This window comes from Megalops cyprinoides, chromosome 21, assembly GCF_013368585.1.
Source record: "Megalops cyprinoides isolate fMegCyp1 chromosome 21, fMegCyp1.pri, whole genome shotgun sequence".
NCBI classification, from domain to species: Eukaryota; Metazoa; Chordata; class Actinopteri; order Elopiformes; family Megalopidae; genus Megalops; species Megalops cyprinoides.
Window position 1 is genome coordinate 9746045 of NC_050603.1, and position 27945 is coordinate 9773989.

General features: G+C 43.9%; 2 protein-coding genes and 2 gene segments (V, D, J or C); 2 read left to right on the forward strand and 2 right to left on the reverse strand.

The window, feature by feature from the left end:
- Window positions 1-8464: 8464 nt before the first annotated feature.
- LOC118796538 (zona pellucida sperm-binding protein 3-like) lies at window positions 8465-10464 on the reverse strand. The gene is made up of 9 exons (XM_036555480.1): window positions 10327-10464; window positions 10122-10240; window positions 9686-9789; window positions 9442-9619; window positions 9254-9371; window positions 9046-9137; window positions 8890-8975; window positions 8680-8805; window positions 8465-8565 (listed from the first exon to the last, which is right to left on the reverse strand). The coding sequence occupies exons 1-9, from the start codon at window positions 10462-10464 to the stop codon at window positions 8465-8467; spliced, it is 1062 nt and encodes a 353-aa protein (XP_036411373.1).
- A 4005-nt stretch (window positions 10465-14469) lies between these two features.
- On the forward strand, window positions 14470-16412 carry LOC118769137. The segment is given in 2 exon segments: window positions 14470-14572; window positions 16018-16412. Coding segments are annotated over 2 exon segments (423 nt in total).
- Window positions 16413-19499: 3087 nt separating this feature from the next.
- Window positions 19500-22026, reverse strand: LOC118769138 (zona pellucida sperm-binding protein 3-like). Its single transcript, XM_036516155.1, has 9 exons — window positions 21355-22026; window positions 21150-21268; window positions 20714-20817; window positions 20472-20649; window positions 20284-20401; window positions 20083-20174; window positions 19921-20012; window positions 19729-19842; window positions 19500-19612 (listed from the first exon to the last, which is right to left on the reverse strand). The coding sequence occupies exons 1-9, from the start codon at window positions 22024-22026 to the stop codon at window positions 19500-19502; spliced, it is 1602 nt and encodes a 533-aa protein (XP_036372048.1).
- A 2501-nt stretch (window positions 22027-24527) lies between these two features.
- LOC118769139 lies at window positions 24528-27039 on the forward strand. The segment is given in 2 exon segments: window positions 24528-24678; window positions 26577-27039. Coding segments are annotated over 2 exon segments (471 nt in total).
- The last annotated feature ends 906 nt before the right edge of the window (window positions 27040-27945 follow it).

The window sequence follows — 27945 nt, forward strand, 5'->3', positions numbered from 1 at the left end:
TTTCAAAAATTTGCTATACATGGAAGAATAGGAAATCTGAAGTGTATTGTCAGGGCACAGGCTTGGACTCAGACGCAGACCAGGCATATTCAGGTTCCAAGTGGTTCATTGAGAATTGCAGGGCAAGTTCGTGGTGGTAGAACTGGCAGGGTCAAAAACCAGGAAGGCAGTCCGAGGCAGAGTAAAAGAAGGAGCAGGGGTCAAAACAGGAACAGGCTGGGTCAAAACCAGGCAGGCAGATCAGGGAACCAAGGCAGGACGGCAGGCAGGGACGAGGTAGGCAGTCAGGCAGAAGGCAGCACAGGTACAGCAACACGAGTAATCAGGCAGGTGCACAACAGAGAAAACACTAAGACAAACTGGCAATGAGACAGAGACAAGCAGGGTATATAAAGGGCTGGGCTGATGAGGAGATGGGATGCAGGTGGGCAGGCAGCCAGGTGGAGGTGATCAGGGAATCAGGTGGGCGGGGACAGGGCGGAGAGCGGGGCAGGGCCGGAACAGAAGAGAAGTGTAAACAAAAGCCCATGAACTGACTGTCAGGGAGAAACACAAAAACAACAGCTAGGAGGCCGAAGTACTGACATGCATCTGAGCAAGGATTTCCAGTTTTCATGTGCATTGGAATGTTTTCATTTTTATTTTCTAATGGCAAAAGGATTTTTCAAGTGTTTTAGGTTTGAGGGTTAAATTTAAAGATTTGTGGTGTCTCGCATGTGGGAGTATGTGGTAATCTTTGACAGTTTTTTGCAGAATGTTATATGTCATCATATTTGGCATTCAGTAGTTTCTTGCTGCTTATGGTAGGTGCTCTTTGGTTGATTGTGGTATCCTGTTCTAACTCGTTTTTTAGGATTTTTAACGTGAAAAAAATGTTTAATGTTGCAGGTGATGAATTTGACGTATATTTTTAAATTCCCTCAGATTGAAATATATGAATACAAGGACATTATATGGTAAATATAATTGCACATACTGTCATTTTCAAAAAAAATGAAGATGTTGGAATGAAAACACATCCTACAAATGTCATCCAACATCACATGGAATATTTTGAATGGATTGCCATTCACCTTCTGTGCCTTTGCATCAGGTTAGAAGGTATGTAACATTAAAGCTAAGTGTAGTAGAGCAGAGTTCCTCAGTGTCTCAGGTCAGTGGCTCTCCCCCAGCACCTGCAGTAGCTCTCAGTCCAGCCTCACTGCCGTCTGACTGAGGGAGGTTTTTGTACGACTCTCTAACACTGTGTGAGCACAGCTGTACTACTGATCCAGTGGTAGCTCTGACAGTAATAATCTCCCGCATCTTCAGCCTGGACATTATTGATGGTCAGAGTGAAATCAAGCCCATTTCCTCTCCCACTGCCACTGAATCTAGAGGACACTCCTGACTGCCTGTCTGATGTCCGGTAGATCAGGAGTTTAGGAGCTTCTCCAGATCTCTGCTGGTACCAGGCAAGATAGTACTGAGAGCCACTATAATGGTAAACTGCTGTACTGGCCTTACAGTCAATGGAGACTGATTGACCAGCCTGGACTGACTGGGCTGCAGGCTGAGTCAGAACAACCTGCCCCCAAGACCCTGAAGAGAAAGAGAGAAATTGTGATAACTTGATAGGCATACTGAGAATTAATAGCGTAGAATGTATGCCCACAGGTGAGTAAATTTTTCATATTGACATGAACTCCGCTTATATTTGTCTGTCAGCCATACACTATGAAATTTAAAAAAAAATAAAAATTTCTCTCACCCTGACTGCAGTAGAAAAGTGTCCAGATGAAAATGATGATAAAATTCATTGTTGCTCTGGGTTCTCTTGTCATGACAGACAGCTCTCAGTCATGAGATTTTAAACTGACAGGATTATAAACACTCCCAGAGCACTGAAGCATGTGCTGCCAATGCAAAGTGTCCTCTCTATGCAAATGCTCTTCCTGGGTACAGCAGGCACTTGCAGCCCAGCAGTGCTGTGGACTGTGAGATACTGGATTTCCACTGCACATATTTCTATATGTAAGTCTTTTGATCACAAAATGCGACCAAAATCATGATCACATAACATTTCTGTTAATATCAAAGGGATTTTACTGACCTACTGTTGCTGCTTCCCACACCACTGTCCTGTTGGTACTGAGGCCTCCACTACTTTCCACTGACACATTTCAAGTGGTTCCAAGAGAGAGGCAGGAGTTGCATGAAATCCCTACTGGAGGTGCTTTTCAGGAAAGTCTTTTGATCACACAAAGAATAATAATCATGATTATATAAAGTCTGTCACATGATAAAAAAGGGTTGCACTGACAGTGAGGTGTCCACAACTGCTCCACTGGCACTGATGCCCACACTACTGCCAAATTGGTACTGAGGTCTCCATGGCTACCTCCACTGTTCCACTACTATCTTGTTGGGAACTGGGAAAGACAGATGGAAATACGTGATGTCACTTGCATTACTCTCAGTAGAAGTGCAGTGGCTGTTGTTTTAGGGAAAATCACCTCCCTTTTTTGTTGCTGTGGTACATGTTCTCTTATTGTGCCTAAGAGGGGATGATACACACTTATCTGCTATTCATATAGTGCCCTCTGATTATGATTGAGCTGATTACTGGTTTAATGTAGGCGCATCAGTATTGTCTGATGTGGTCAGTGATGTCATCAGCGCTACATTTTATGATTTTGTAAATGCAGCTGCATTGTGCTCCCAATGGGACTGCACTGGGATGATGAGGGACAAAAAGTTCCTTCTGTTAGCTGCAGAAATGCACTCGAGCATTTCAGTGAAAAACCACTTTAATCTTGGGCATCATGAATTTAAAGTAATATCCTTTAAATGTCCTCCTGCTGTAAATCATTCAAACAGCAGATTTAATACGTGATATAGAAGTTGGAAATATTAACATTGTGAAAAAATACCTTTTATCCATGTAGTGTCATGGTGAAACCACACAACAGTAATAATTTGACTGTTGGAATAAATTTGAAGGTCTTTGGGAGTTACTACTGAACAGTTGAATCCCAGTGTGGTAGGGCAGAGTTCCCCAGCGTTCCAGGTCAGTAACCCCCCCCTCCCCCCTCCATTGCTCCCAGCTGCAGCAGTGCAGTCTCTGTGCAGCCTGACTGAGGGAGGTTTTTGTACGACTCTTTAACGCTGTGTGAACACATTTGTACTACTGATGTAGTGGTAGCTCTGACAGTAATAATCTCCTGCATCTTCAGCCTGGACATTATTGATGGTCAGAGTGAAATCAAGCCCATTTCCTCTCCCACTGCCACTGAATCTAGAGGACACTCCTGACTGCCTGTCTGATGTCAGGTAGATCAGGAGTTTAGGAGCTTCTCCAGATCTCTGCTGGTACCAGGCAAGATAGTACTGAGAGCCACTGTATTGGTAAACTGCTGTACTGGCCTTGCAGTCAATGGAGACTGATTGACCAGTCTGGACTGGCTGGGCTGCAGACTGAGTCAGAACAACCTGCCCCCAAGACCCTGAAGAGAAAGAGAGAAATTGTGATAACTTGATAGGCATACTGAGAATTAATAGCATAGAATGTATGCCCACAGGTAAGTTAATTTTTCATATTGACATGAACTCCGCTTATATTTGTCTGTCAGCCATACACTATGAAATTTAAAAAAAAATTAAAAAATTCTCTCACCCTGACTGCAGTAGAAGAGTGTCCAGATGAAGATGGTGATAAAATTCATTGTAGCTCTGGGTTCTCTTGTCATGACAGACAGCTCTCAGTCATGAGATTTTAAACTGACAGGATTATAAACACTCCCAGAGCACTGAAGCATGTGCTGCCAATGCAAAGTGTCCTCTCTATGCAAATGCTCTTCCTGGGTACAGCAGGCACTTGCAGCCCAGCAGTGCTGTGGACTGTGAGATACTGGATTTCCACTGCACATATTTCTATCTTTTAAGATAGAAAGTCTTTTGATCACAAAATGCGACCAAAATCATGATCACATAACATTTCTGTTAATATCAAAGGGATTTTACTGACCTACTGTTGCTGCTTCCCACACCACTGTCCTGTTGGTACTGAGGCCTCCACTACTTTCCACTGACACATTTCAAGTGGTTCCAAGAGAGAGGCAGGAGTTGCATGAAATCCCTACTGGAGGTGCTTTTCAGGAAAGTCTTTTGATCACACAAAGAATAATAATCATGATTATATAAAGTCTGTCACATGATAAAAAAGGGTTGCACTGACAGTGAGGTGTCCATGACTGCTCCACTGGCACTGATGCCCACACTACTGCCAAATTGGTACTGAGGTCTCCATGGCTACCTCCACTGTTCCACTACTATCTTGTTGGGAACTGGGAAAGACAGATGGAAATACGTGATGTCACTTGCATTACTCTCAGTAGAAGTGCAGTGGCTGTAGTTTTAGGGAAAATCACCTCCCTTCTTTGTTGCTGTGGTACATGTTCTCTTATTGTGCCTAAGAGGGGATGATACACACTTATCTGCTATTCATACAGTGCCCTCTGATTATGATTGAGCTGATTTCTGGTTTAATGTAGGCGCATCAGTATTGTCTGATGTTGTCAGTGATGTCATCAGCGCTACATTTTATGATGTTGTAAATGCAGCTGCATTGTGCTCCCAATGGGACTGCACTGGGATGATGAGGGACAAAAAGCTCCTTCTGTTAGCTGCAGAAATGCACTCAAGCATTTCAGTGAAAAACCACTTTAATCTTGGGCATCATGAATTTAAAATCATATCCTTTATCATTGTCAATCATTCAAATAGCAGATTTAATATGTGATATAGAAGTTGGAAATATTAACATTGTGAAAAAATACCTTTTATCCATGTAGTTTCATGCTGAAACCACACAAATTTCTTCCAACAGACAATAATTTGGGAGTTACTACTGATCAGCTGAAGCTCAATGTGGTAGGGCAGAGTTCCCCAGTGTTCCAGGTCAGTAACCCCCCCCCCCCCACCCCCACCCCCCCCCACATTTCATCCCAGCTGCAGCAGTGTAGTCTTTGTGCAGTCTGGCTGAGGGAGGTTTTTGTACGACTCTCTAACACTGTGTGAACACGTCTGTACTACTGATGTAATGCCAGCTCTGACAGTAATAGTCTCCTGCATCTTCAGCCTGGACTCCAGTGATTTTCAGTGTAAACTGAGCCCCAGATCCACTCCCACTGAAACGATCAGGAATCCCAGACTGGCGACTGGTAGCAGAATAAATCAGAAGTTTAGGAGCCTGACCAGGTTTCAGCAGGTACCAGAAGAGATAGTTGTTGTTATAAACACTCTGACTGGCTGTACAGCTGATAGAGACAGTGCCTCCCTGCTGAACAGAATGAGTTGCTGGAGTCTGAGTCAGAACTACATCTGCTGCTGATCCTGAAAAACAAAACAAAGAAATAGATATTAAATCAAACAGCAATTTCACCACATGAAAAAAAATTATATGTACTGTACATATTAAATTGGTATGAGACAGTAACCAAATCTGAATAATAATAGCAACAAAGGAAATAGCAAAATCCCAAAATAGATCACCTCACCCTGAGCAATGAGTGCCATTGCCACAAACAGTTGAACGAGCATCATCATCAAGATCATTGTGCTGCCTGAGTAAGTGTATCTGAAAGGGCTGAACAGACACTGATCAGCACTGGGGCTCTTAAAGTGTGTGCAGCAGTGAGGCAGGACAGGTATGCAAAGCCCCTTCCTCTTTGCAAATTTTCTAATACAGAGAGTCATGATCTCTGAGCCATGAATGGCAGTGGCCCTATAGATAAGGCTGATACTTTTTGACTGTTTGCTACTGGTTTAACCTGAACATCACAATGTGTGTTTGCATGTTACTGTTTCTGACTTTATGTTACATCATTAAAGATGTGTGACAGGTGAAGGGCCCCAGCAATGTTGGTCTGATTTAATTACAAAAAGTCTTCATTAATTAGTTTGGTGATATCAGAATTGACTGAAGGGTTTATACAGGAGTTTACTTAGTCAATCATGTAAGTCACACAGTAATGGTCTTGATCCTGTAAACGGATCACAGTCCTGTAAATCCATCATGAATTCATTTTAGCATTTGTTTCTCATTCATTGAGGCATTTAAGTATAATCACAATTATGCTGCTACATTAATAATTTACACATTTGCAACCATTTTACTTCATCTGCTTTTTAAAATGCTTGAATACCTTTTTGTAACAATCTTGAAAAAAAAACAATTGATCTGGTTATACATGGTTGATAAAGAAATATGAGGCATATGTGAGTAAAGAATGCCAATGTTTTTCTTTTACATGTGCTGTTTTTTTTCATCAACAAGAAAAACTTTTTATCAGCATTTCAGATTTTCAATTTCTAGCATGTCTAGCGTGTGGTAGCATGTGGCTAGCATGTCTAGCATGTGGTAATGTATTGTGACTTACGTTGCCATATGTTAAGTTGGTTTTGGTATTTTCTTTTTGATTATGATGGATTAAGGTGCTCTGTGTTGTTGGTGGTAGCCTGTACAGGTGGTTTATAGTACTTTGTGACATTTTGTTTTTGTTAATGGTATTTGTTGGATATTATCCAGGAGTAGTATACGGCTGCTGTCTGTGGTAGATTGTGGGTGTGGGAGACAGTGGTTCTCTGTGGGAGTTAGTGGAATAAGAGTGGACTTGATTGTATCTGTGACATACTGATTTCCAGTGAACCATAATTCAGGTGAACAGAGTTAAATGAACACGCTGTATCACTATGAGCAGCAACTTCCTCCAGACAAAGTTCTTGTGTTTGTATGTTCGGGTACCAGGAGCCTTGTGCTCCCAATGAGACTGGACTGGGATGATGAGGGACAACAAGCTCCACCTGTTACCTGCAGAAATGCACTTGAGCATTTAAGTGAATCTTGGGCATCATGAATTTAAAATCATGTCCTTTAAATGTCCTCCTGCTGTAAATCATTCAATAATATATTTTATATGTGATATGCAAGTTGGAAATATTAACATTTTGAAAAATACCTTTCATCCATGTAGTTTCATGTTGGAACCACACAAATTTCTTCCAACCAACAATAATTTGACTGTTGGAAGAAAACTGAAGTTGTGTGAGAGATATTACTGAACAGCTGAAGCTCAGTGTGGTAGGGCAGAGTTCCATTTCCAGGTCAGTAACCCCCCCCCCCCTTTTTGGTCCCAGCTGCAGCAGTGCAGTCTGTGTGCAGTCTGTCTGAGGGAGGTTTTTGTACAACTCTCACGCTGTGTGAACACCCAGTTGCTACTGATGTAGTGCCAGCTCTGACAGTAATAATCTCCTGTATCTTCAGCCTGGACATTACTGATGGTCAGAGTGAAATCAAGCCCATTTCCTCTCCCACTGCCACTGAATCTAGAGGACACTCCTGAGTCTCTGTCTGATGTCAGGTAAATCAGGAGTTTAGGAGCTTCCCCAGATCTCTGCTGGTACCAAGAAAGAAAGTACTGAGAGCCAGTGTAATGAGCAACTGCTGTACTGGCCTTGCAGTCAATGGAGACTGATTGACCAGTCTGGACTGGCTGGGCTGCAGACTGAGTCAGAACAACCTGCCCCCAAGACCCTAGAGATAGAGAAAAAAAAAAAAAAAAAAAAAGTAGTCATGTGATAAGCATGCTGTGTAGAATGTATGCACACATGTACAAGTAATTATAGACAAAACTGAGACAAAGCTGATATTTTGCTGTCAGGCATACCCTATTAAGTTTAAAAATATTGCTCTCACCCTGACTGCAGTATAAAAGTGTCCAGATGGTGATAAAATTCATTGTTGCTCTGGGTTCTGTTATGACAGTTCTGTCAAAGTGTTAAACTGACAGGTTTATAAACACTCCCAGAGCACTGAAGCATGCACTGCCAATGCAAAGTGTCCTCTCTATGCAAATGTTCTTCCTGTAATTTGGAGGAACCTGAAGGTGAAAAATTGAGCTGTGTAAAAATGCAATGCTGTTTCCCCAACATGTCAGGAACACAATGCTGAAATTAGGATTAATTCTTTGGACATAGTTCTAAAGCTTACTTCATCTTGACATGACAGTGGAAATCCCCATAGTCAACCCATTCCCCACATTCCATCAGCAAGTACTCACTTTACCTGGTTGCATTCATACAGGCCCACACTAGCCATGCAATGGAAAGATGTCACTAAAATGTGATTGCGAGGACATGAACTGGATGTTTATGCTTAGACATGTCAAGCACACATGCCAAAGGGAGGGCAGGCAGCTGCACCATGAACATAACCATGTGTGGCCATCACTAGGCCAACCCTTCAGGGGAGGGTAAGCATTCAAGCACAGAGCAATCCATGGCCATACTGAGCATGGCAGGGGGCTACCATCTGGTTGCTCTGCACCCCCAAGTCATGCAACCCACAGCAAAGTAGAAATGTGACCACCAGTACCATGGAGACTCATGCAAGAGGGCTGAAGTTGTAGCACATTTTATTGATCATTTATACAGATAGTTTGTGTTGTTTCCTCAGTAGTACAGTCAGCAGCACAGTCACACAGACCAGACCAGCTACAGCCACCACTGCAGCCAGGACCACAACCTCTGGGGAAGCAGCTGAGGAATGAGCGAGAGATCATGTTATGTACAGGATTCAATAGCAGTCCACTCCCTAGGAAAAAGCTTAGCCTGTAACATGGGCAGTTCCTACAGTAACACCCAGATAGTTACCTGCTGCTTTATGATCCTTGGCTTCCAGTGGTGACATCTGGAATTCAGGCTCTGCTTCTTGGGCAGACTGGACAATGATGGGGCCAAGGGTTGCATCACCTTCACCCTGCAGTGCTGGAAGGAGCAGGAATATGTCTACACAGCTTACCATAATTAGGTTATAGCGTAGCAGCTGTTAGTGGCAAAGCATACCTGCACCAGCGTCCACACTCCTCCCCTTCCTGAAGCCACAGCTTGCATCACAGCAGCCACACACCTGGTCATTCCCACCTGCAGCCATCCACCTAGCAGAGGAACAGGTTACTGCTGCCATTCTGAACTACAGTGTACCATTTCCACCAGTGGCAGGCCTACCTGTTGGCTGCAGTGGAAAAGGAGCAAGCCTTGTACTGCGAGTCAGTTGTAGCAGAAGCTGCTGTGGCTTTCAGATGGCAAATAATGTATACCTGCAGACAAGCAGCCAGGTCAGGAAGAGGGGGGGGGTCAGTAAAAGCTGGCTGCATTAATTCCCAGCAATTCCATTTCAATGCTGCAACATTACACTGCTGCTTGTTCTACTCACTGAACTTCTGCTGTCCTGGAAGAACCTGAAGGCATCTAGCTGAATCTTCAGCTTGTCATCCTGGACCCTGGGCAGGAACTTGGAGCGGGAGTCCGTCAGCTTGGCATCCATCAGGCACCTGAAGAGCCAATACTGCAGTTCACAGCTCTTACGTAGGGCAGGGTATTCATGCTGCACAAACCACTTACCCATGGTTCTCAATGAAGGCATATCTGGGGACTGCATTCAGATCAGGGACTAGGGTGGCAACACAGCTGTCAGCAAAGACACGGAGGGGCACGTGGTTGGCCTGGACCACAGAGGCTTCGATGTTCATGGTGTCTCCCAGGAAGAACACGTTGGATGTCCTCTCAGCTTGCCAGTCATCTGCAGACAGCTGTGTTGGTCATTACAGCACCACAGTCAGTGAGGGTCATGGGCAGTCCTGCTTACCAGTCATGAGCCTCAGGGAGAAGACCAGGACATCCTCAGCAGACATGGTAGAGCGGTAAGGGATCCAGGTTGGCTGCAGGGCATTGCTGCTGACATTGTGCAGCCTGGCAGGAGAAGGTGAGATTAGCCAAATTATTTCTATTGCAGATTCAGAGTAGAACAGAGCCATTGTTACAAAATGTGCAAGCAGTTTCTGGTTGTTGGGGCACAGGACTCCCAAGAGACATTCCCAGTGCCACCAAGGCCCATCACATCACTTTCCAGATCTGAAATTAGCAAGCAGAAACATGCATCCCAGAGTAGAGGGTTAAATTACCTTCATTGGAATTAGTGATGGCATGCCTGCTTTCCATCATGCAAGCATGGCAGCTGCAGTTACACCTCAGGAATTCAATCCATTGTGTCCCTCCTGTACATTACTAGCAATTATTCTCACCTCATATAATGGCACTGGATACCAACCACAGCTTCATTAGTCCTTACAATGGGAGTATCACCCAATGCTTTGGGTTGGTAGTTGAGGTCAAAGCCATAGATGAGGGAGTCCTCAGTCATCTGTGGACAACATCCAAGTTGTTACAATGCGGTGTCTACACATGCAAGGATTACTGGAGTTGACTGCAGAATGAAAATCAGTGTACCGTCAGTGTGCTGCCACACCCCTGAAGCTCCGTCTCAAACACCACCACTGAAGCAGTGCTGTCCAGGCCAGTGGAACCACAGCCTCCCAGGGTGAGGTCAGCTGGGTCGATCAGCTGGCCAATACCAAACAGGTCCATAGCCACTCGCACCTGGACAGAGCTCTCACCACAATACACGGTTACAACATCATGTCTCAAAGCTGATGGGGCCTGCACTTCAGCCTTGGCAGGCAAGGCAACAGCTGGGGTGGGAACTGCCGGCCGAGGGGCCACGCCCACGCCCGAGACGCCCGCCGGCCGGGGCGCCACGCCCACGCCAGACACGCCCGCCGGCCGAGGCGCCACGCCCACGCCAGACACGCCCGCCGGCCGAGGCGCCACGCCCACGCCAGACACGCCCGCCGGCCGAGGCGCCACGCCCACGCCAGACACGCCCGCCGGCCGAGGCGCCACGCCCACGCCAGACACGCCCACCGGCCGAGGGGCCACGCCCACGCCCGAGACGCCTGCCCGCTGAGGGGCCACGCCCACGCCCGCCGGCCGCATAGCTGAATGGGGTGGCATTACATTGGCAGCTCGAGGTGGCGTTACTGCTGCTGGGTGGGTCGGCATCGCGATGAATGGCCGGGGTGGGGCTTGGGCTCCTTGGGACACCGCTGCTCCAACTGCAGGCCGAGTCAGGGCCGGATTCTGCGAGTGAGCCGGAGGTGCTTGAGCTTGTGAATACTGAAACCCTGGCAACACCTGAGCATCACATAAACATCCAAACAAAAGGAGCGCTACCAAACCAACAGGTACCCCGTTTAACACCATGATAAATGAAACTGTACTATCCCAAAAACACACAACAGTCACACATGCCAGCAGCACCACTTTTATACCCAACTCAATTGAATTGATTGCTCCAAACCCCGCCCTCCACCTGATTTCTCTAATCATTCTCCAGCCCTACAGCATTAATCAAGACGTATGCCTCTTTTACTTCATATAGATAATTCAATAGCTTGCATCTGTGAATTGAAGCACGCAGCTGGCCTTATTTTAGTGCAGGCGCTGTCCATATTAACTGATATTATTTCATTTAGATAAGCAGACGTGCACCCTAACAATTACACGGGTGTATTCACACAATAGTCTTCTTTAATTTCAACAACACATGAGACAATAATCAACCGGCCAATAAAACCAAGAGCGTCTAACTTTATCGCAATTTAATCGCAAAGTATCCGAGAACGCATGCCATTCAGTCGTAAAAAACGCCCATTAGTATTTGAATACATATCTCATTCCCACTCCATGGCCCGATACCTGTTTGAATCGCAAGTTTGGAATAAACTAATGAATTGTATTCATGTATTTTTCGCAGATGCGTTTATCCAAGTATTTTAATTACAGCGTAGAATACGCTGCAAAACTTTTTATATTCTCTTTAGTCTACAAAGAGTTAGATCGTTATAAAAACAAGCCGTCTTATCCCATTAATATTAATCCGCATTTTGTTGACCTACACAATACGAATCAATTATTGGTCATCAGTTCATCCAGGAAAATTGCAATCCAATTAAATTAACAAAAACACCTCTATCCATCGACTCTGTGCACACTCTTAAAACGAATGTGTTAGAAATCAACACATTTTCGTGCTATGATGAATTCAACATATATTGTGTTAAATCTCAGCAATTATCTGGGTGGAAAATTACACAGACGTTCTACACAACATTGTGTAAATAAATTGGCCAATCAAATCACTAGATCAGTCACAGCCCCTCCCTCACTTCAGTTTGACATGACTTGAGAAGAGCTGCTGCAACGGTAGACCTATTTCTACACTGCCAAAAATAAACGGTAAGATGTATTAAAGATTAAATAAAAAAGTATTCAAAACAAAGTAGTGGCGTAGCAATGTACTCCGTTTTGCCTATATTTTAATCAGGCTGTGCTGCTCCTTTTCAGTCTGAGCTCTCTCTCCCCTCCACTCTCCTACTGTCTTCCAGCACAAGCAGGCGGAGCACAAATACACACCGCCCTCACAGTTATGAGGAACACCAGCTATTTGACGTTTTTATTTTTTTCTCCCCGAAAACAAATGATTTTAAAATATTTGTGCGAAATAAATATTCGTAAAAACCCCGTATTTGTACTTTGCCGAATACCGTATTCGGATTCGGCTTCACCCCTAAAAGCATCTGCATTCGTTATGTTTCTCCACTCATTTATTTCGGCTTCTCCTTTAATTTGTCACCCGTCTGTATATATCTGTGTCTATGTCTTTAGATTACAAAACATAATTATAATCATATTTCTGTAACATAAGTCTGAAAAAGGTTTTTAGGGTTTTTACTGATCTATCACCAATGGCCACACTACTGGCCTGTTGGTACTGAGCAGTGACGGCTGGTGAGCTGGAAACAGGGGAGGCTGAAACATTGCCTTTAAATCTATCATTATTTTCAACCTGTTCCCCTTTAACTTCCTTTATTAACAATAAAACATAATTCACAGAATAATTGACACCAACACGTAAGTAGAGTTGATGATACATGCTATATATGCTCGCGAAACAGCGCAGATAATCTGTAGTTTTGGCGCTGTTGCGAAAACTACAGCATGAGGTTGTTTAATTAACAAGGATGGCAATTTGAATAATTAAGTCGCAAGTAATCCTAAAGCGTTTTCTTAAAATTTTCACATTATAGCTTTCTTGTGTTACAAAATGGAGCTAACTTAGATCGATTTAAATTACTGAGAATAAACTCTTAGGTTAGGTTGAGTGCAATGAACAATAACGTTTAGAACACAGCCCTCACAAAAGCTGTGATGTGTCATGAGCATTTAATGTAATTTAAATCGATAAATGCCATCCTTGTTAATTAAACAATCTCGCGTTGTAGCGTTCGCAAGCACACAAACTACAGACAATCTGCGCTGTTTCGCGAGCAGATATAGCATGCTAACTCTACTTAAGCGTTGGTGTCAATTATTCTGTGAATTATTATTTGTTTTATTGTTAATCAACGAAGATAAAGGGGGGCAGGTTGAAAGTAATGATAGATTTAAAGGTAATGTTTCAGCCTCCCCTGTTTCCAGCTCACCAGCCGCCACTGGTACTCAGGCCTTCACCACTTTCCACTGACACCTTTGAACTTGTAAGGACAGAGGGGCAGGAGATGCAGAATGTCCCTAATATTACTGTCAGTACAACTACAGTGTAATTCTTGCTCACGAAAGTAACTTCCCTGTGCTGTTTCAGTGATGTGTGTCACCACAGTCCTCTTTATTCAACGAATGTCCAAGTATGTATGTGTGGAAAGGGACCTCCCATAATGCTGTGATCCTTGTGTTGTGATGTCAGTTCGTCATTTGTTGTTTTTGTGAATTTGAGGATATAACTGTAAATATATATACCTGCCAGTCAGAAAGTGCCCTGTGATTTTGACTGTGCTCATTTCAAGTTTGTTGTGTACAATAGTATGTGTGATGTGGTCAATAATGTTGTCCAGTATGGTATTTGCTATGTATCAGTCTAGTGTTGTAGACAAAGTAAATGTGAGATTCCACAGTCCTGCAGTGTATGAGTTGTTCATAAACACTCTGACTTGACATCCTTCGGTTATACACTGCCCATCTTCATAGCAGTGAGGAGATCCCAGAAATCAGAGCGCACATAAAACGCGGAAAAATATCGGAATTCAAAGAATGTCCAGTAGGCGGCGGGCTGCAGCTACCGTCGCTGCTGATTGTCAGAGCTCTACTGTCGGTTTAGTGCGGCAGGTTTTTGTGCGACCAGTTAATCAGTTTGAATCACTGTGGTGGACTTTCGGTGGGGGGACCAGACTGGATGTCGGCAGTAAGTACAGACCCAAGTTATTTTATGATTTGAAAAAGCTAAATAAATGAAGACCCCTGTTTAGCTACCTGTTAAAATAATAAACAATCACATCTTGCAGGAAAATATCATTTTATTATTTCTTCGTTCGAACGTGTCAAGACTAATCTGCGGCTATTCTTCTAGAAAAATACATGAATAATTAAACACACAATTTGCCTTCATATTGCCGATCAGGAATTTAAAATCGATATCCCTTCGCAAAGAAATGTTATTTGAAAAGGAACAAAGTTGTGGCAGGATAATCAGAGCAAATGGTAAAGTTGCCTCTTGTGCGAGAGGTTTTTGTACAGCGAGTGAATGAGTCTGTATCACTGTGGTACACTTTCGGCGGCGGCACCAAACTGTCAGTTGGAAGTAAGTAACCGCTCTTTTTAAAAATCATCCACACATTCCTCGTTATTTATGAATAATGGAAACGTTATGTCGCTTTTTACGCCACTTATCGATAGTTTTCAAACAGTCCAGTTGAATTTTTCGCATTTGCCATTGGGACGCTTCTAAAATATGAGTTTTCGGAAAGTTTATTTCATTTAACATATTATCTACTGCAACCGCAAAACTAATACAATTTCTGATACACTGACTTGAAAGACTTGTTTCTATTAACATACATTAACCATTCCAAAGTCGAAGTTTTCTATCTGTGTTGCTCGTATTGATTTGGATAAAAGAGGGGGTGAACGGACACTACCTGTATCTTCATCATCATTTCGGTGAAGGGGATGATCGGAACTTTAGTTCCAGCAGCGCGCAATGTTTCTATAGGCTGCAGGTGAAATCTGATTTTAGGGAACGGGACTTCTGAGGGCTTTGAATGAACTCTCACTCCGGGGTTCGTTAAACTTATCTTTCACAATCAAATGCAAGTGTTACTTTTTTCTTCATCTACAAGGCTTGGCGATTTCCAGGATCGCTCAAATTAGTTTAAATTGTATATTATTATTACGACTGAACAAAAAGATAAAACTAGAATGTTTTAGCAAAAGTTGCTTGCCTGAACCAATGCGTTACGCGCCCGTACGCGCGTTTACATTTCCATTCTACAGTATGAAAACTCTTTTCTCGCAAATATGAGTACATTTCTCTGGAAGTGAGGTTTTTGAAGGTATGCTGTCGAATTATTTTACATTTTCGGATAAGCGTTTCATACGTAATTCACAGTTATAATATTCACTTGTGGCCGTTTGTAATGTGAAGATATTTAACAAGATATCAGATGATTTTTTTTTTTTTTTTTAAAGAAAAAGAAAGCTTCTTAAGGGACACTGTGACAGGGAAGTTTCTGAACTGCCGTTAATCGGCAATAATCGGCCGTTAATCAACTGATTATGAAATTATAGTCTTTCAGTGAAATACACCCAAATTAAGAACAACGATGGCTTTCTGTTGACAACTTTTCATACGTATCAATGTTTTTAAAACATATATTTCACAAAGTTTATCACCTTTGAATCCTCAAAACAACCTTAGGCATTTTGTTGCAGGAATAAGGAATTTGCAGGAATCTTTCATGTAATTATACAAGGTATTCTAAACTAATTTTCTTAATATACTAATCGTGTAATAGTAATCATATGACTGCACATATTACAACAATTCCTACTCCTCGATGATGTCTGTTTTTGAAAAGGTAAGAAAAGTATACTGTTCAATTGTAAGTTTTTTTTTTTTTTGAACAATAGTTTTGCGATTTGTTCACAGTCATTCCTTATGAACTATTGAGAAACAGTCGCATTGGGAGATTGACACGTGGGGGCTATGTTCTGTGTCTGACCTCAAGTCTCTGATCTGTCTCCAAGGTAACCGCCTCCCCACCCTCACGGTCCTGCCCCCCTCCGGCGTGGAGGTGAAGCAGGGAAAGGCCACACTCCTGTGCCTGGCCAACAAGGGCTTCCCGTCAGACTGGACGCTGCGCTGGGAAGTGGACGGTAGCAGCAGGAGCTCGGGCGTGGCCGGGAGTGCCGGGGTGCTGGAGAAGGACGGCCTGTACAGCTGGAGCAGCTCCCTGACTCTCAGTGCGGACGAGTGGGCGAAGGCGGGGTCTCTGACCTGCAAGGCCACTCAGGGCTCCCAGTCTCCGGTCACTCAGACGCTGAGGAAAGCTGACTGTTCTGAGTAGGCCTGGCGGAGGCCCAGCTCTCACTCTCTGATTCCACTGTTCTTACCCTGGTCTGCACTCAGCCTCTCTCCTGCTTACTGCTACACTGCTGTGTCACCGGCCTGGTGCTTCACCTCACCCTGTGTGTTAATCCATCCACCAGCCTGGGCTTTCAGCACTAACATCTAACATGTCTCTGCTTGTGTTCACTAATAGATTTAGTGATATTTAGTAATATTACTGATATTCGTGTGTGTTTCTGTGAGTTTTTGCTTAAAAGTTGTTACATTAACTTCACTCAGATAATAAAGACTCTTTCAATCATTACTGTTACACTGTGCTTTATTATAAAACCAAGAGATATGTGTACTCAATAGAATCTAGACTTATCCCCTGTGTTAAAGGACATCATGGCATTCCTGGCATTGTTAATTATTTTGCAATACACATTTATTATGTCAAGTCCAATAACATCAAAACAAAAACATGTTGGTGTAAATAATGGTGGATCAAATGAAACTATAGAACATTTAAATTTTTGAGAAGAAAGATGGTAAAACTACTATGAAAATAGAACAGAATTCCACTGCTGCAGAGTGCCCCTACTGACCCAAAACCCCTGTCTCTCAGGATTGGTACAGGAGCATCTTTAGAGCTAGTCTTAGTGTTTCTCTTTTGAATACATGCTCAGACAGAAATGAGAGGGAGGAGGTAATGAGAGATAACTGACCCTGATTCAGTTAAAAAGCAGCAGTTTCCCCGGTGCTGGAGGCCCAAGGAGAAGAGCAGGAACACGTGCAGTGCGCTCAGAGCAGCTCTGTGCAGCAGGATGTGTGCTCAGCTCACACTAACCCCCTGGGGACGGGACCCACATCTGGCCACAGTGCTGCTCTATTCTGAGAGTCAGAAGCAGCCTTCCCCACCCTGCACATGCAAATCTGAGTTTCACCCCCAGATCACAGTTTCACAGCCCAAAATACACCGTGTCTGCAGCAGCTGTGTGCTGCTAGCCTCATGTTTCTGTTGAAGGTGCAGAGGGGGAGGGGCTCGTTTCTGTAATGAAGATGAGAGGTTGATGGGGTGACTGCACAGCAGGTCTGTCTGTGCATGAGGCTCAGATTGGAGATTTCACAGCAGAGTGAACTCACACCCCTACACCTGCACTAAAGCACGCGGACACAACTTCCTCTGTGATTAACTATCATGCCATGTCTATAGCAATACATTTCATATTTAATCTCATTTGAAAATGTATATGACATTACGAACACCATCAAACATGTAGTATAAAATAAAAATGACTTATTTAAAAGTTTTCATTTTTAAGGAGTATGAGGCAATGGAGGTGAGCAGAGAGTAAACAGTCTCTTCTAAACAGAGGCCTAACTGTATTTACATAGAGATACAGTGTTACCTAGAGTGAAAATGATCTATAATTATTTCATGCTGTATATAAATACTATATAAATACTTCAAAGAAAACAACAGAAATTCTAAAGACACATGTAATGCATTTCAAAGTAAAACAAAGATAGAAAGATGGTCTCTCTTCCAGGCTTATCAGCATTTCAATAATGATATCATATATTGCACAGTCTACGTACTGTAATGGAGAGTCTCACCTGTTCCCCACAAAACTGTTCACTATTTAGATGTGTATCTAAGGATGTGCCTTTAGAGATTTCCACATTGACAATATTTGTGCTCATATCAAGTGCATTTCAACAGGTTGTTAGTTAATTGTCCATTTCTTTGTCTTTTTAAGCATGCCTGATTAAGGATAGTGAAATACAGGTATGTGACCACACACCACCTCTTTTGAGTTTAGCTGTGTGCATGGGACTGGATCCTCTTGTTAGTGGATTTTTAAAATAATTCTTAATTTCCTTCTGTTTTCCTTTGTGACAAGCTTCGGCTAACTTCTCGAAATCGTCACATATTATTCCAGATAGACAACAATAATTAACGGTGACCACAGACTGTAAGGGGTCATCCCCCCTCTAGTAGAACTGAGATATCCTCTGCTGTTCAGTAAACTCAGAGTTCCCTGCTGTTGGTTCCCCCTTGTGAGCAGTAATGCTGATGTATGTGTCTCCTGTGATGTTCTGCTACAGAAGTGAGTGGTTCTGCAGTGGCAGCTCTGCTGTGGCTTCTGTATATGAAGCAGAGCAGCTCTTCAGCTCAGAGAGGTTTATGTACAGGCTGCAGCTCTGCGTTGCCCCCTGCAGGCCTGCTGTTAGTAACAGTGTCTCAGGTCAGTGCCTCCCCCCCCAGCACCTGCAGTCTGACTGAGGGAGGTTTTTGTACAGGGCTGTAACACTGTAACTTGCCATCATATCCCTGCTGACAGTAATAATCTCCTGCATCTTCAGCCTGGACTCCAGTGATTTTCAGTGTAAACTGAGTCCCAGATCCACTCCCACTGAACCGATCAGGAATCCCAGACTGGCAAGTGGTGGCATCATAAATCAGAAGTTTAGGAGCCTGACCAGGTTTCAGCAGGTACCAGCTGAGAAAGTTGTAGTTAAAAAAAAAAAAAAAAAAAAAAGACACATTGACTGGCTTTACATCTGATAGAGACAGTGCCTTAGGATACAGTAGATTACACAAAATGGAGTGCATTTTAAGAGATATTAGATACCATTAAAAATTGAGTTATTCAAAATGAATTAAGTTCAGGCACAGCAGTTCAGTTGTCAAACCTGACTGAAATGTTCAGAGGGTTTTAATTTAGATGAACTTCAAAAGTGAAAATTGAAGTTTGTGAAAACACCATGCTTTTTTCCCCCCCCCAGCAAGTAGTCATTTTACCTGGTTGCATTCATACAGGCCCACACTAGCCATGCGATAGAAAGATATCACAAAAAAAAAAAAAAAAACGATTGCTAGGACACAACTGGATGTTGTCTAAGCATGAACATGTCAAGCACACATGCCAAAGGGAGGGCAGGCAGCTGCACCATGAACATAACCATGTGTGGCCATCAATAGGCCAACCCTTCAGGGGAGGAGAAGCATTCAAGCAGAGCAATCCATGGCCATACTGAGCATGGCAGGGGGCTACCATCTGGTTGCTCTGCACGCCCAAGTCATGCAACCCACAGCAAAGTAGAAATGTGACCACCAGTACCATGGAGACCCATGCAAGACAGCTGAAGTTGTAGCTTATTTTTAATTTCTCATTTATACAGATGGTTTGTGTTGTTTCCTCAGTAGTACAGTCAGCAGCACAGTCACACAGACCAGACCAGCTACAGCCACCACTGCAGCCAGGACCACAACCTCTGGGGAAGCAGCTGAGGAATGAGCGAGAGATCATGTTATGTACAGGATTCAATAGCAGTCCACTCCCTAGGAAAAAAAGCTTAGCCTGTAACATGGGCAGTTCCTACAGTAACACCCAGATAGTTACCTGCTGCTTTATGATCCTTGGCTTCCAGTGGTGACATCTGGAATTCAGGCTCTGCTTCTTGGGCAGACTGGACAATGATGGGGCCAAGGGTTGCATCACCTTCCCCCTGCAGTGCTGGAAGGAGCAGGAACATGTCTGCACAGCTTACCATGATTAGGTTATAGCGTAGCAGCTGTTAGTGGCAAAGCATACCTGCACCAGCTTCCACACTCCTCCCCTTCCTGAAGCCACAGCTTGTATCACAGCAGCCACACACCTGGTCATTCCCACCTGCAGCCATCCACCTAGCAGAGGAACAGGTTACTGCTGCCATTCTGAACTACAGTGTACCATTTCCACCAGTGGCAAGCCTACCTGTTGGCTGCAGTGGAAAAGGAGCAAGCCTTGTACTGCGAGTCAGTTGTAGCAGAAGCTGCTGTGGCTTTCAGATGGCAAATAATGTATACCTGCAGACAAGCAGCCAGGTCAGGAGGATGGGTCAGTAAAAGCTGGCTGCATTAATTCCCAGCAATTCCATTTCAATGCTGCAACATTACTGCTGCTTGTTCTACTCACTGAACTTCTGCTGTCCTGGAAGAACCTGAAGGCATCTAGCTGAATCTTCAGCTTGTCATCCTGGACCCTGGGCAGGAACTTGGAGCGGGAGTCCGTCAGCTTGGCATCCATCAGGCACCTGAAGAGCCAATACTGCTGTTCACAGCTCTTACGTAGGGCAGGGTATTCATGCAGCACAAACCACTTACCCATGGTTCTCAATGAAGGCATATCTGGGGACTGCATTCAGATCAGGGACTAGGGTGGCAACACAGCTGTCAGCAAAGACACGGAGGGGCACGTGGTTGGCCTGGACCACAGAGGCTTCGATGTTCATGGTGTCTCCCAGGAAGAACACGTTGGATGTCCTCTCAGCTTGCCAGTCATCTGCAGAGTCGTGTTGGTCATTACAGCACCACAGTCAGTGAGGGTCATGGGCAGTCCTGCTTACCAGTCATGAGCCTCAGGGAGAAGACCAGGACATCCTCAGCAGACATGGTAGAGCGGTAAGGGATCCAGGTTGGCTGCAGGGCATTGCTGCTGACATTGTGCAGCCTGGCAAGGGAAGGTGAGATTAGCCAAATTATTTCTATTGCAGATTCAGAGTAGAACAGAGCCATTGTTACAAAATGTGCAAGCAGTTTCTGGTTGTTGGGGCACAGGACTCCCAAGAGACATTCCCAGTGCCACCAAGGCCCATCACATCACTTTCCAGATCTGAAATTAGCAAGCAGAAACATGCATCCCAGAGTAGAGGGTTAAATTAGCTTCATTGGAATTAGTGATGGCATGCCTGCTTTCCATCATGCAAGCATGGCAGCTGCAGTTGCCCCTCAGGAATTCAATCCATTGTGTCCCTCCTGTACATTACTAGCAATTATTCTCACCTCATATAATGGCACTGGATACCAACCACAGCTTCATTAGTCCTTACAATGGGAGTATCACCCAATGCTTTGGGTTGGTAGTTGAGGTCAAAGCCATAGATGAGGGAGTCCTCAGTCATCTGTGGACAACATCCAAGTTGTTACAATGCTGTGTCTACACATGCAAGGATTACTGGAGTTGACTGCAGAATGAAAATCAGTGTACCGTCAGTGTGCTGCCACACCCCTGAAGCTCCGTCTCAAACACCACCACTGAAGCAGTGCTGTCCAGGCCAGTGGAACCACAGCCTCCCAGGGTGAGGTCAGCTGGGTCGATCAGCTGGCCAATACCAAACAGGTCCATAGCCACTCGCACCTGGACAGAGCTCTCACCACAATACACGGTTACAACATCATGTCTCAAAGCCGATGGGGCCTGCACTTCAGCCTTGGCAGGCAAGGCAACAGCTGGGGTGGGAACTGCCGGCCGAGGGGCCACGCCGACGCCCGAGACGCCCGCCGGCCGGGGCGCCACGCCCACGCCCGAGACGCCCGCCGGCCGGGGCGCCACGCCCACGCCCGAGACGCCCGCCGGCCGGGGCGCCACGCCCACGCCCGAGACGCCCGCCGGCCGGGGCGCCACGCCCACGCCAGAGACGCCCGCCGGCCGGGGCGCCACGCCCACGCCAGAGACGCCCGCCGGCCGGGGCGCCACGCCCACGCCAGAGACGCCCGCCGGCCGAGGGCCCACGCCCACGCCAGAGACGCCCGCCGGCCGAGGGCCCACGCCCACGCCAGAGACGCCCGCCGGCCGAGGGCCCACGCCCACGCCAGAGACGCCCGCCGGCCGAGGGCCCACGCCCATGCCAGAGACGCCCGCGACGCCCGCCGGCCGCATAGCTGAATGGGGTGGCATTACATTGGCAGCTCGAGGTGGCGTAACCGCTGCTGGGTGGGTCGGCATCGCGATGAATGGCCGGGGTGGGGCTTGGGCTCCTTGGGACAGCGCTGCTCCAAATGCAGGCCGAGTCAGGGCCGGATTCTGCGAGTGAGCCGGAGGTGCTTGAGCTTGTGAATACTGAAACCCTGCCAACCCCTGAGCATCACATAAACATCCCAACAAAAGGAGCGCTACCAAACCAACAGGTACCCCGTTTAACACCATGATGAATGAAACTGTGCTATCCCAAAAACACACAACAGTCACACACCCCGGCAGCGCCACTTTTATACCCAACTCAATGGAATTGATTGCTCCAAACCCCGCCCTCCACCTGATTTCTCTAATCATTCTCCAGCCCTACAACATTAATCAAGACGTATGCCTCTTTTACTTCATATAGATAATTCAATAGCTTGCATCTGTGAATTGAAGCACGCAGCTGGCCTTATTTTAGCGCAGGCGCTGTCCATATTAACTGATATTATTTCATTTACATAAGCAGATGTGCACACTAACAATTGCACGGGTGTATTCACATAATAGTCTTCTTTAATTTCAACAACACATCAGACAATAATCAACCGACCAATAAGACCAAGAACGTCTCTCGTCAGCGAATCGCAACATATTGCACGTTTATTGCAATTTTATCTCAAGTCATCAGAGAACGCATGCCATTTAGTCGAAAGAAACCCATTAGTATTGGAATACATATCTCATTCCCATTCCATGGCCCGATACCTGTTTGAATCGCAAGTTTGGAATAAAATGATGAATTGTATTCATGTATTTTTCGCAGATGCGTTTATCCAAGTATTATGAATTACAGCATAGAATACAAAGTGCAAAACTTAATATAGGCTATTCTCTTTAGTCTACAAAGAGTTAGATCGTTATAAAAACAAGCCGTCTTATCCCATTGATATTAATCCGCATTTTGTTGACCTACACAATACGAATCAATTATTGGTCATCAGTTCATCCGGGAAAAAACAAATGCAATCCAATTCAATTAACAAAAACACCTCTATACATCGGCTGTGTACACACTCTTAAAACGAATGTGTTACAAATCAGTGATGATTGATTTCTAACACAGTCATGCAATGATGATTTCACCAAATATTGTGTTAAATTTCAGCAATTATCTGGGTGGAAAATTACACAGACGTCCTACACAACATTGTGTAAATAAATTGGCCAATCAAATCACCAGATCAGCCACAGCCCCTCCCTCACCTCAGTTTGACATGACTTGAGAAGAGCAAAGGTAGGCCTACTTCTACACTGCCAACAATAAACGGTAAGGTGTAAAAAAAAAAGATTAAATAAAAAAAAGTATTCAACACAAAATAGTGGCGTAGCAATGTTCTCCGTTTTGCCTATATTTTAATCAGGCTGCGTTACTCCTTTTCAGTCTGAGCTCTCTCTCCCCTTCACTCTCCTACTGTCTTCCAGCACAAGCAGGCGGAGCACAAATACCCACCGCGCTCACAGTTATGAGGAACACCAGCTATTTGACGTTTTTTTCTCCCCGACAACAAATGATTTCAAAATATTTGTACGAAATAAATATTCGTAAAAACCCACTATTTGTGCTTTGCTGAATACCGTAATCGAATTCGGCTCCACCCCTGAATTATACCATGCAGTACACCTGTGTGGAAGCATCTGCGTTCGTTATCTTTCTCCACTCGTTTATTCGGGGTTCTCCTTTAATTTGTCACCCAATCGGATCATATATCTATGCCTATGTCTTTATATTACAAAACATAATTCTAATCATATTTCTGTAAAATCAGCCTGAAAAGGGTTTTTTACTGACCTACTACCACCAATGCCCACACAACTGGCCTGTTGGTACTGAGGCCTCCACTACTTTCCACTGACACCTTTGAACTTGTAAGGATAGAGGGGCAGGAGATGCAGGATGTCCCTAATATTACTGTCAATACAAGTACAGTGTAATTTTGGCTCAGGAAAGTAACTTCCCCGTACTGATTCAGTGATGTGTGTCACCACAGTCCTCTTCATCCAACGAATGTCCAAGTATGTATGTGTGGAAAGGGACCTCCCATAATGCTGTCATCCTTGTGTTGTGATGTCAGTTCGTCATTTGTTGTTTTTGTGAATTTGAGGATATAACTGTAAATATATATACCTGCCAGTCAGAAAGTGCCCTGTGATTTTGACTGTCCTCATTTCAAGATTGTTGTGTACAATAGTATGTGATGTGGTTAATGATGTTGTCCAGTATGGTATTTGCTGTGTATTAATCTAGTGTTGTAGACAAAGTGAATGCGAGATTTTACAGAGATTTTCCTGCAGTGTATGAGGTGCTCATAAACACTCTGACTTGACATCCTTCGGTCATACACTGCCCATCTTCATAGCAGTGAGGAGATCCCAGAAATTAGAGCGCACATAAAACGCGGAAAAATATCGGAATTCAAAGAATGTCCAGTAGGCGGCGGGCTGCAGCTACCGTCGCTGCTGATTGTCAGAGCTCTACTGTCGGTTTAGTGCAGCAGGTTTTTGTGCGACCAGTTAATCAGTTTGAATCACTGTGGTGGACTTTCGGTGGGGGGACCAGACTGGATGTCGGCAGTAAGTACAGAACCAAGTTACTGTTGTATTATTTGAAAAAGCTAAATAAATGAAGACCTCTGTTTAACTGCCTGTTTTAATAATAAACAATTACAGTTTGCAGGAAAATTACCATTTTTATTTAATTCTACATTCGAACGTGTTAATGCTAATCTGTGGCTACTCATTTAGAAAAAGGCACGAAGCTTTAAAAAATGGTGCCTTCATGTGGGGTGATCAGGAAGCTAAATTGACATCCCTTCGCAAAGAATTATGCGTATTTGAAAAGGAAAAAAAAACTGTAATTGGGTAATCTGGAATTGGAAATGGTAAAGTTGCCTCTTGTGCGAGAGGTTTTTGTACAGCGAGTGAATGAGTCTGTATCACTGTGGCGCACTTTCGGCGGCGGCACCAAATTGTCAGTTGGAAGTAAGTAACCGCTGATTTATGAGTTATTGAAACGTTATATCGGTAGTCTAAACACAGTCCAGCTTGCATTTGCCATTGGGACGCATATTCAATGACATGGTTAAAAAAAGACTTTTCAGAAAAGTTTATTTAATTTAATATGTTATCTACTGCATCCACAAAACATTTCTAATAAACTGACTTTAAAGCTTAGCTTCTATTAATGTACATTAACCATTTCAACGTCTGACTTTTCTATGTGTGTTGCTTGTATTGGTTTGGATAAAAGAGGCGGTGAACGGACACTACCTGTATCTTCATTATTTCGGTGAAGGGGATGATCGGAACTTTAGTTCCAGCAGCGCGCAATGTTTCTATAGGCTGCAGGTGAAATCTGATTTTAGGGAACGGGACTTCTGAGCGCTTTGGACAAACCCTCACTCCGGGGTTCATTAAACTTATCTTTCACAATCAAATGCAAGTGTTACTTTTTTCTTCATCTACATATCTCGGTGATTTCCAGGATCGCTCAAATTAATTTAAATTGTATAATATTATCAGTACTGAAAAAAAGGATAAAACTAGATTTTTTTTTTTTTTTTTTTTTTTTTTTTTTTTAGCAAAAGTTGCTTGCTTGAATCAATGCGTTACCCGCCCGTATTTTTACATTTACAGTCGACAGTATGAAAACTCCTTTCTCGCAAATATGAATACATTTCTCTCGGAAAAGTTAGCTGGTAAAAGGTAGGCAGTCGAATTATTTTACATTTTCGCATAAGCGTTTCTTACGTAGTTTTACGTAGTTATGATACGCCTATTTACTCGTGGCCGTTTTGATAGTGAAAATGTTAACATGATATCAGATGAAATGTTTTGAAAAAATGCTTCAAAACGGAGCACTTTCTATGACAGGGCATTATCTGAATTTCTTTTAATCTTAAACTGAATGTGAAATTATAGTCTTTCACACCCAAATTAAGGACAACGATTGCTTTACGAGCGAGACATTTTTTTTCTGTTGACAACTATTGATTCGTTTCAGTGTTTTTAAAACATAATATTTTTTATTATATATATTATCTCATAAGATTTTTATAACCTTGATATTTGACTCCTCAAAACAACCTAATGAATTCTAATGAATTTGCAGGAATCTGTCCTGTAGTAATTATACAAGGTATTTTAAAATAATTTTCTTAACAAGATAATAATCGTGCAGTGGTAATCATATGACTGTAGGCATTACAACAGTTTTGGTCCTACTCCTTGATGAAATGTGTTTCTGAAAAGGTGAGAAGAGAAATATATTCTGTTCAATTGTCTTGTAAGTTTTTTTGAACATTAATAGTTTTGTGATTTGATTATAACAGTTTTAATGAATGTGGTTGAAAATGAAATACTTGTCACAGTTATTCCTTATGAACTATTGAGAAACGGTCGCATCAGGAGATTGACACGTGGGGGCTATGTTCTGTCTGGGTCTGACCTCAAGTCTCTGCTCTGTCTCCAAGGTAACCGCCTCCCCACCCTCACGGTCCTGCCCCCCTCCGGCGTGGAGGTGAAGCAGGGAAAGGCCACGCTCCTGTGCCTGGCCAACAAGGGCTTCCCGTCAGACTGGACGCTGCGCTGGGAAGTGGACGGTAGAAGCAAGAGCTCGGGCGTGGCCGGGAGTGCCGGGGTCCTGGAGAAGGACGGCCTGTACAGCTGGAGCAGCTCCCTGACTCTCAGTGCGGACGAGTGGGCGAAGGCGGGGTCTCTGACCTGCAAGGCCACTCAGGGCTCCCAGTCTCCGGTCACTCAGACGCTGAGGAGAGCCGACTGTTCTGAGTAGGCCTGGTGGAGGCCCAGCTCTCACTCTCTGATTCCACTGTTCTTACCCTGGTCTGCACTCAGCCTCTCTCCTGCTTACTGCTACACTGCTGTGTCACTGGCCTGGTGCTTCACCTCACCCTGTGTGTTAATCCATCCACCAGCCTGGGCTTTCAGCACTAACATCTAGCATGCCTCTGCTTGTGTTCAACCAATAAATTTACTGATATTTAGTAATATTACTGATATTAATGTTTGTTTCTGGGAGTTTTTGCTTAAAAGTTGTTACATTAGCTTCACTGAGATAATAAAGACTCTTTCAATCATTACTGTTGTCCTTTTTATGATTATAAGGTCAAGAGACATCTGTACTGAGTGGAATCTTGACTTTTCCCCTGTGTTAAAGCACATTATAACATTCCTGGCATTGTTAACTAATTTACAATACACAATTATGTCAAATTCAATAATGTAAAAACAGAAACATGTTGATACAAATAATGGTTTAGAATCAAAAATGGATCAAATGAAATCATATAGTATTTAATTTCTTAGATGATATCTGTACCATACAATACCCTGTCACTGTAATGTATGAGTGTCCTCCTAAATCATGGGCAGCTGCTCAGTTAGCAGTGTCTGTGTGCAGCAGATCCACAGCAGTATCAGATAGTGGGAAATCCTGAAATGGACCAGAGCAGAATTCCACTGCTGCAGTGTGTCTCTACTGACCCAAAACCCCTGTCTCTCAGGATTGGTACAAGAACAGTTTTAGAGCAGAGTTAGTGTTTCTCTGTTGATTACATGCTCAGACAGAAATGAGAGGGAGGAGGTAATGTGGGCGGCAGTGTAGCATAGTAGTTAAGGAGCAGGACTCGTAACCAAAAAGTTGCTGGTTCAATCCCCGCTGGGACACTGCTGCGGTACCCTTGGGCAAGGTACCTAAGCCACAGTTGCCTCAGTAAATATGCAGCTGTATAAATGGATAACATTGTAAAACAACTGTAACCTATGTAAGTCACTTTGGATAAAAGTGTCTGCCAAATGAATAAATATAAATGTAATGAGATT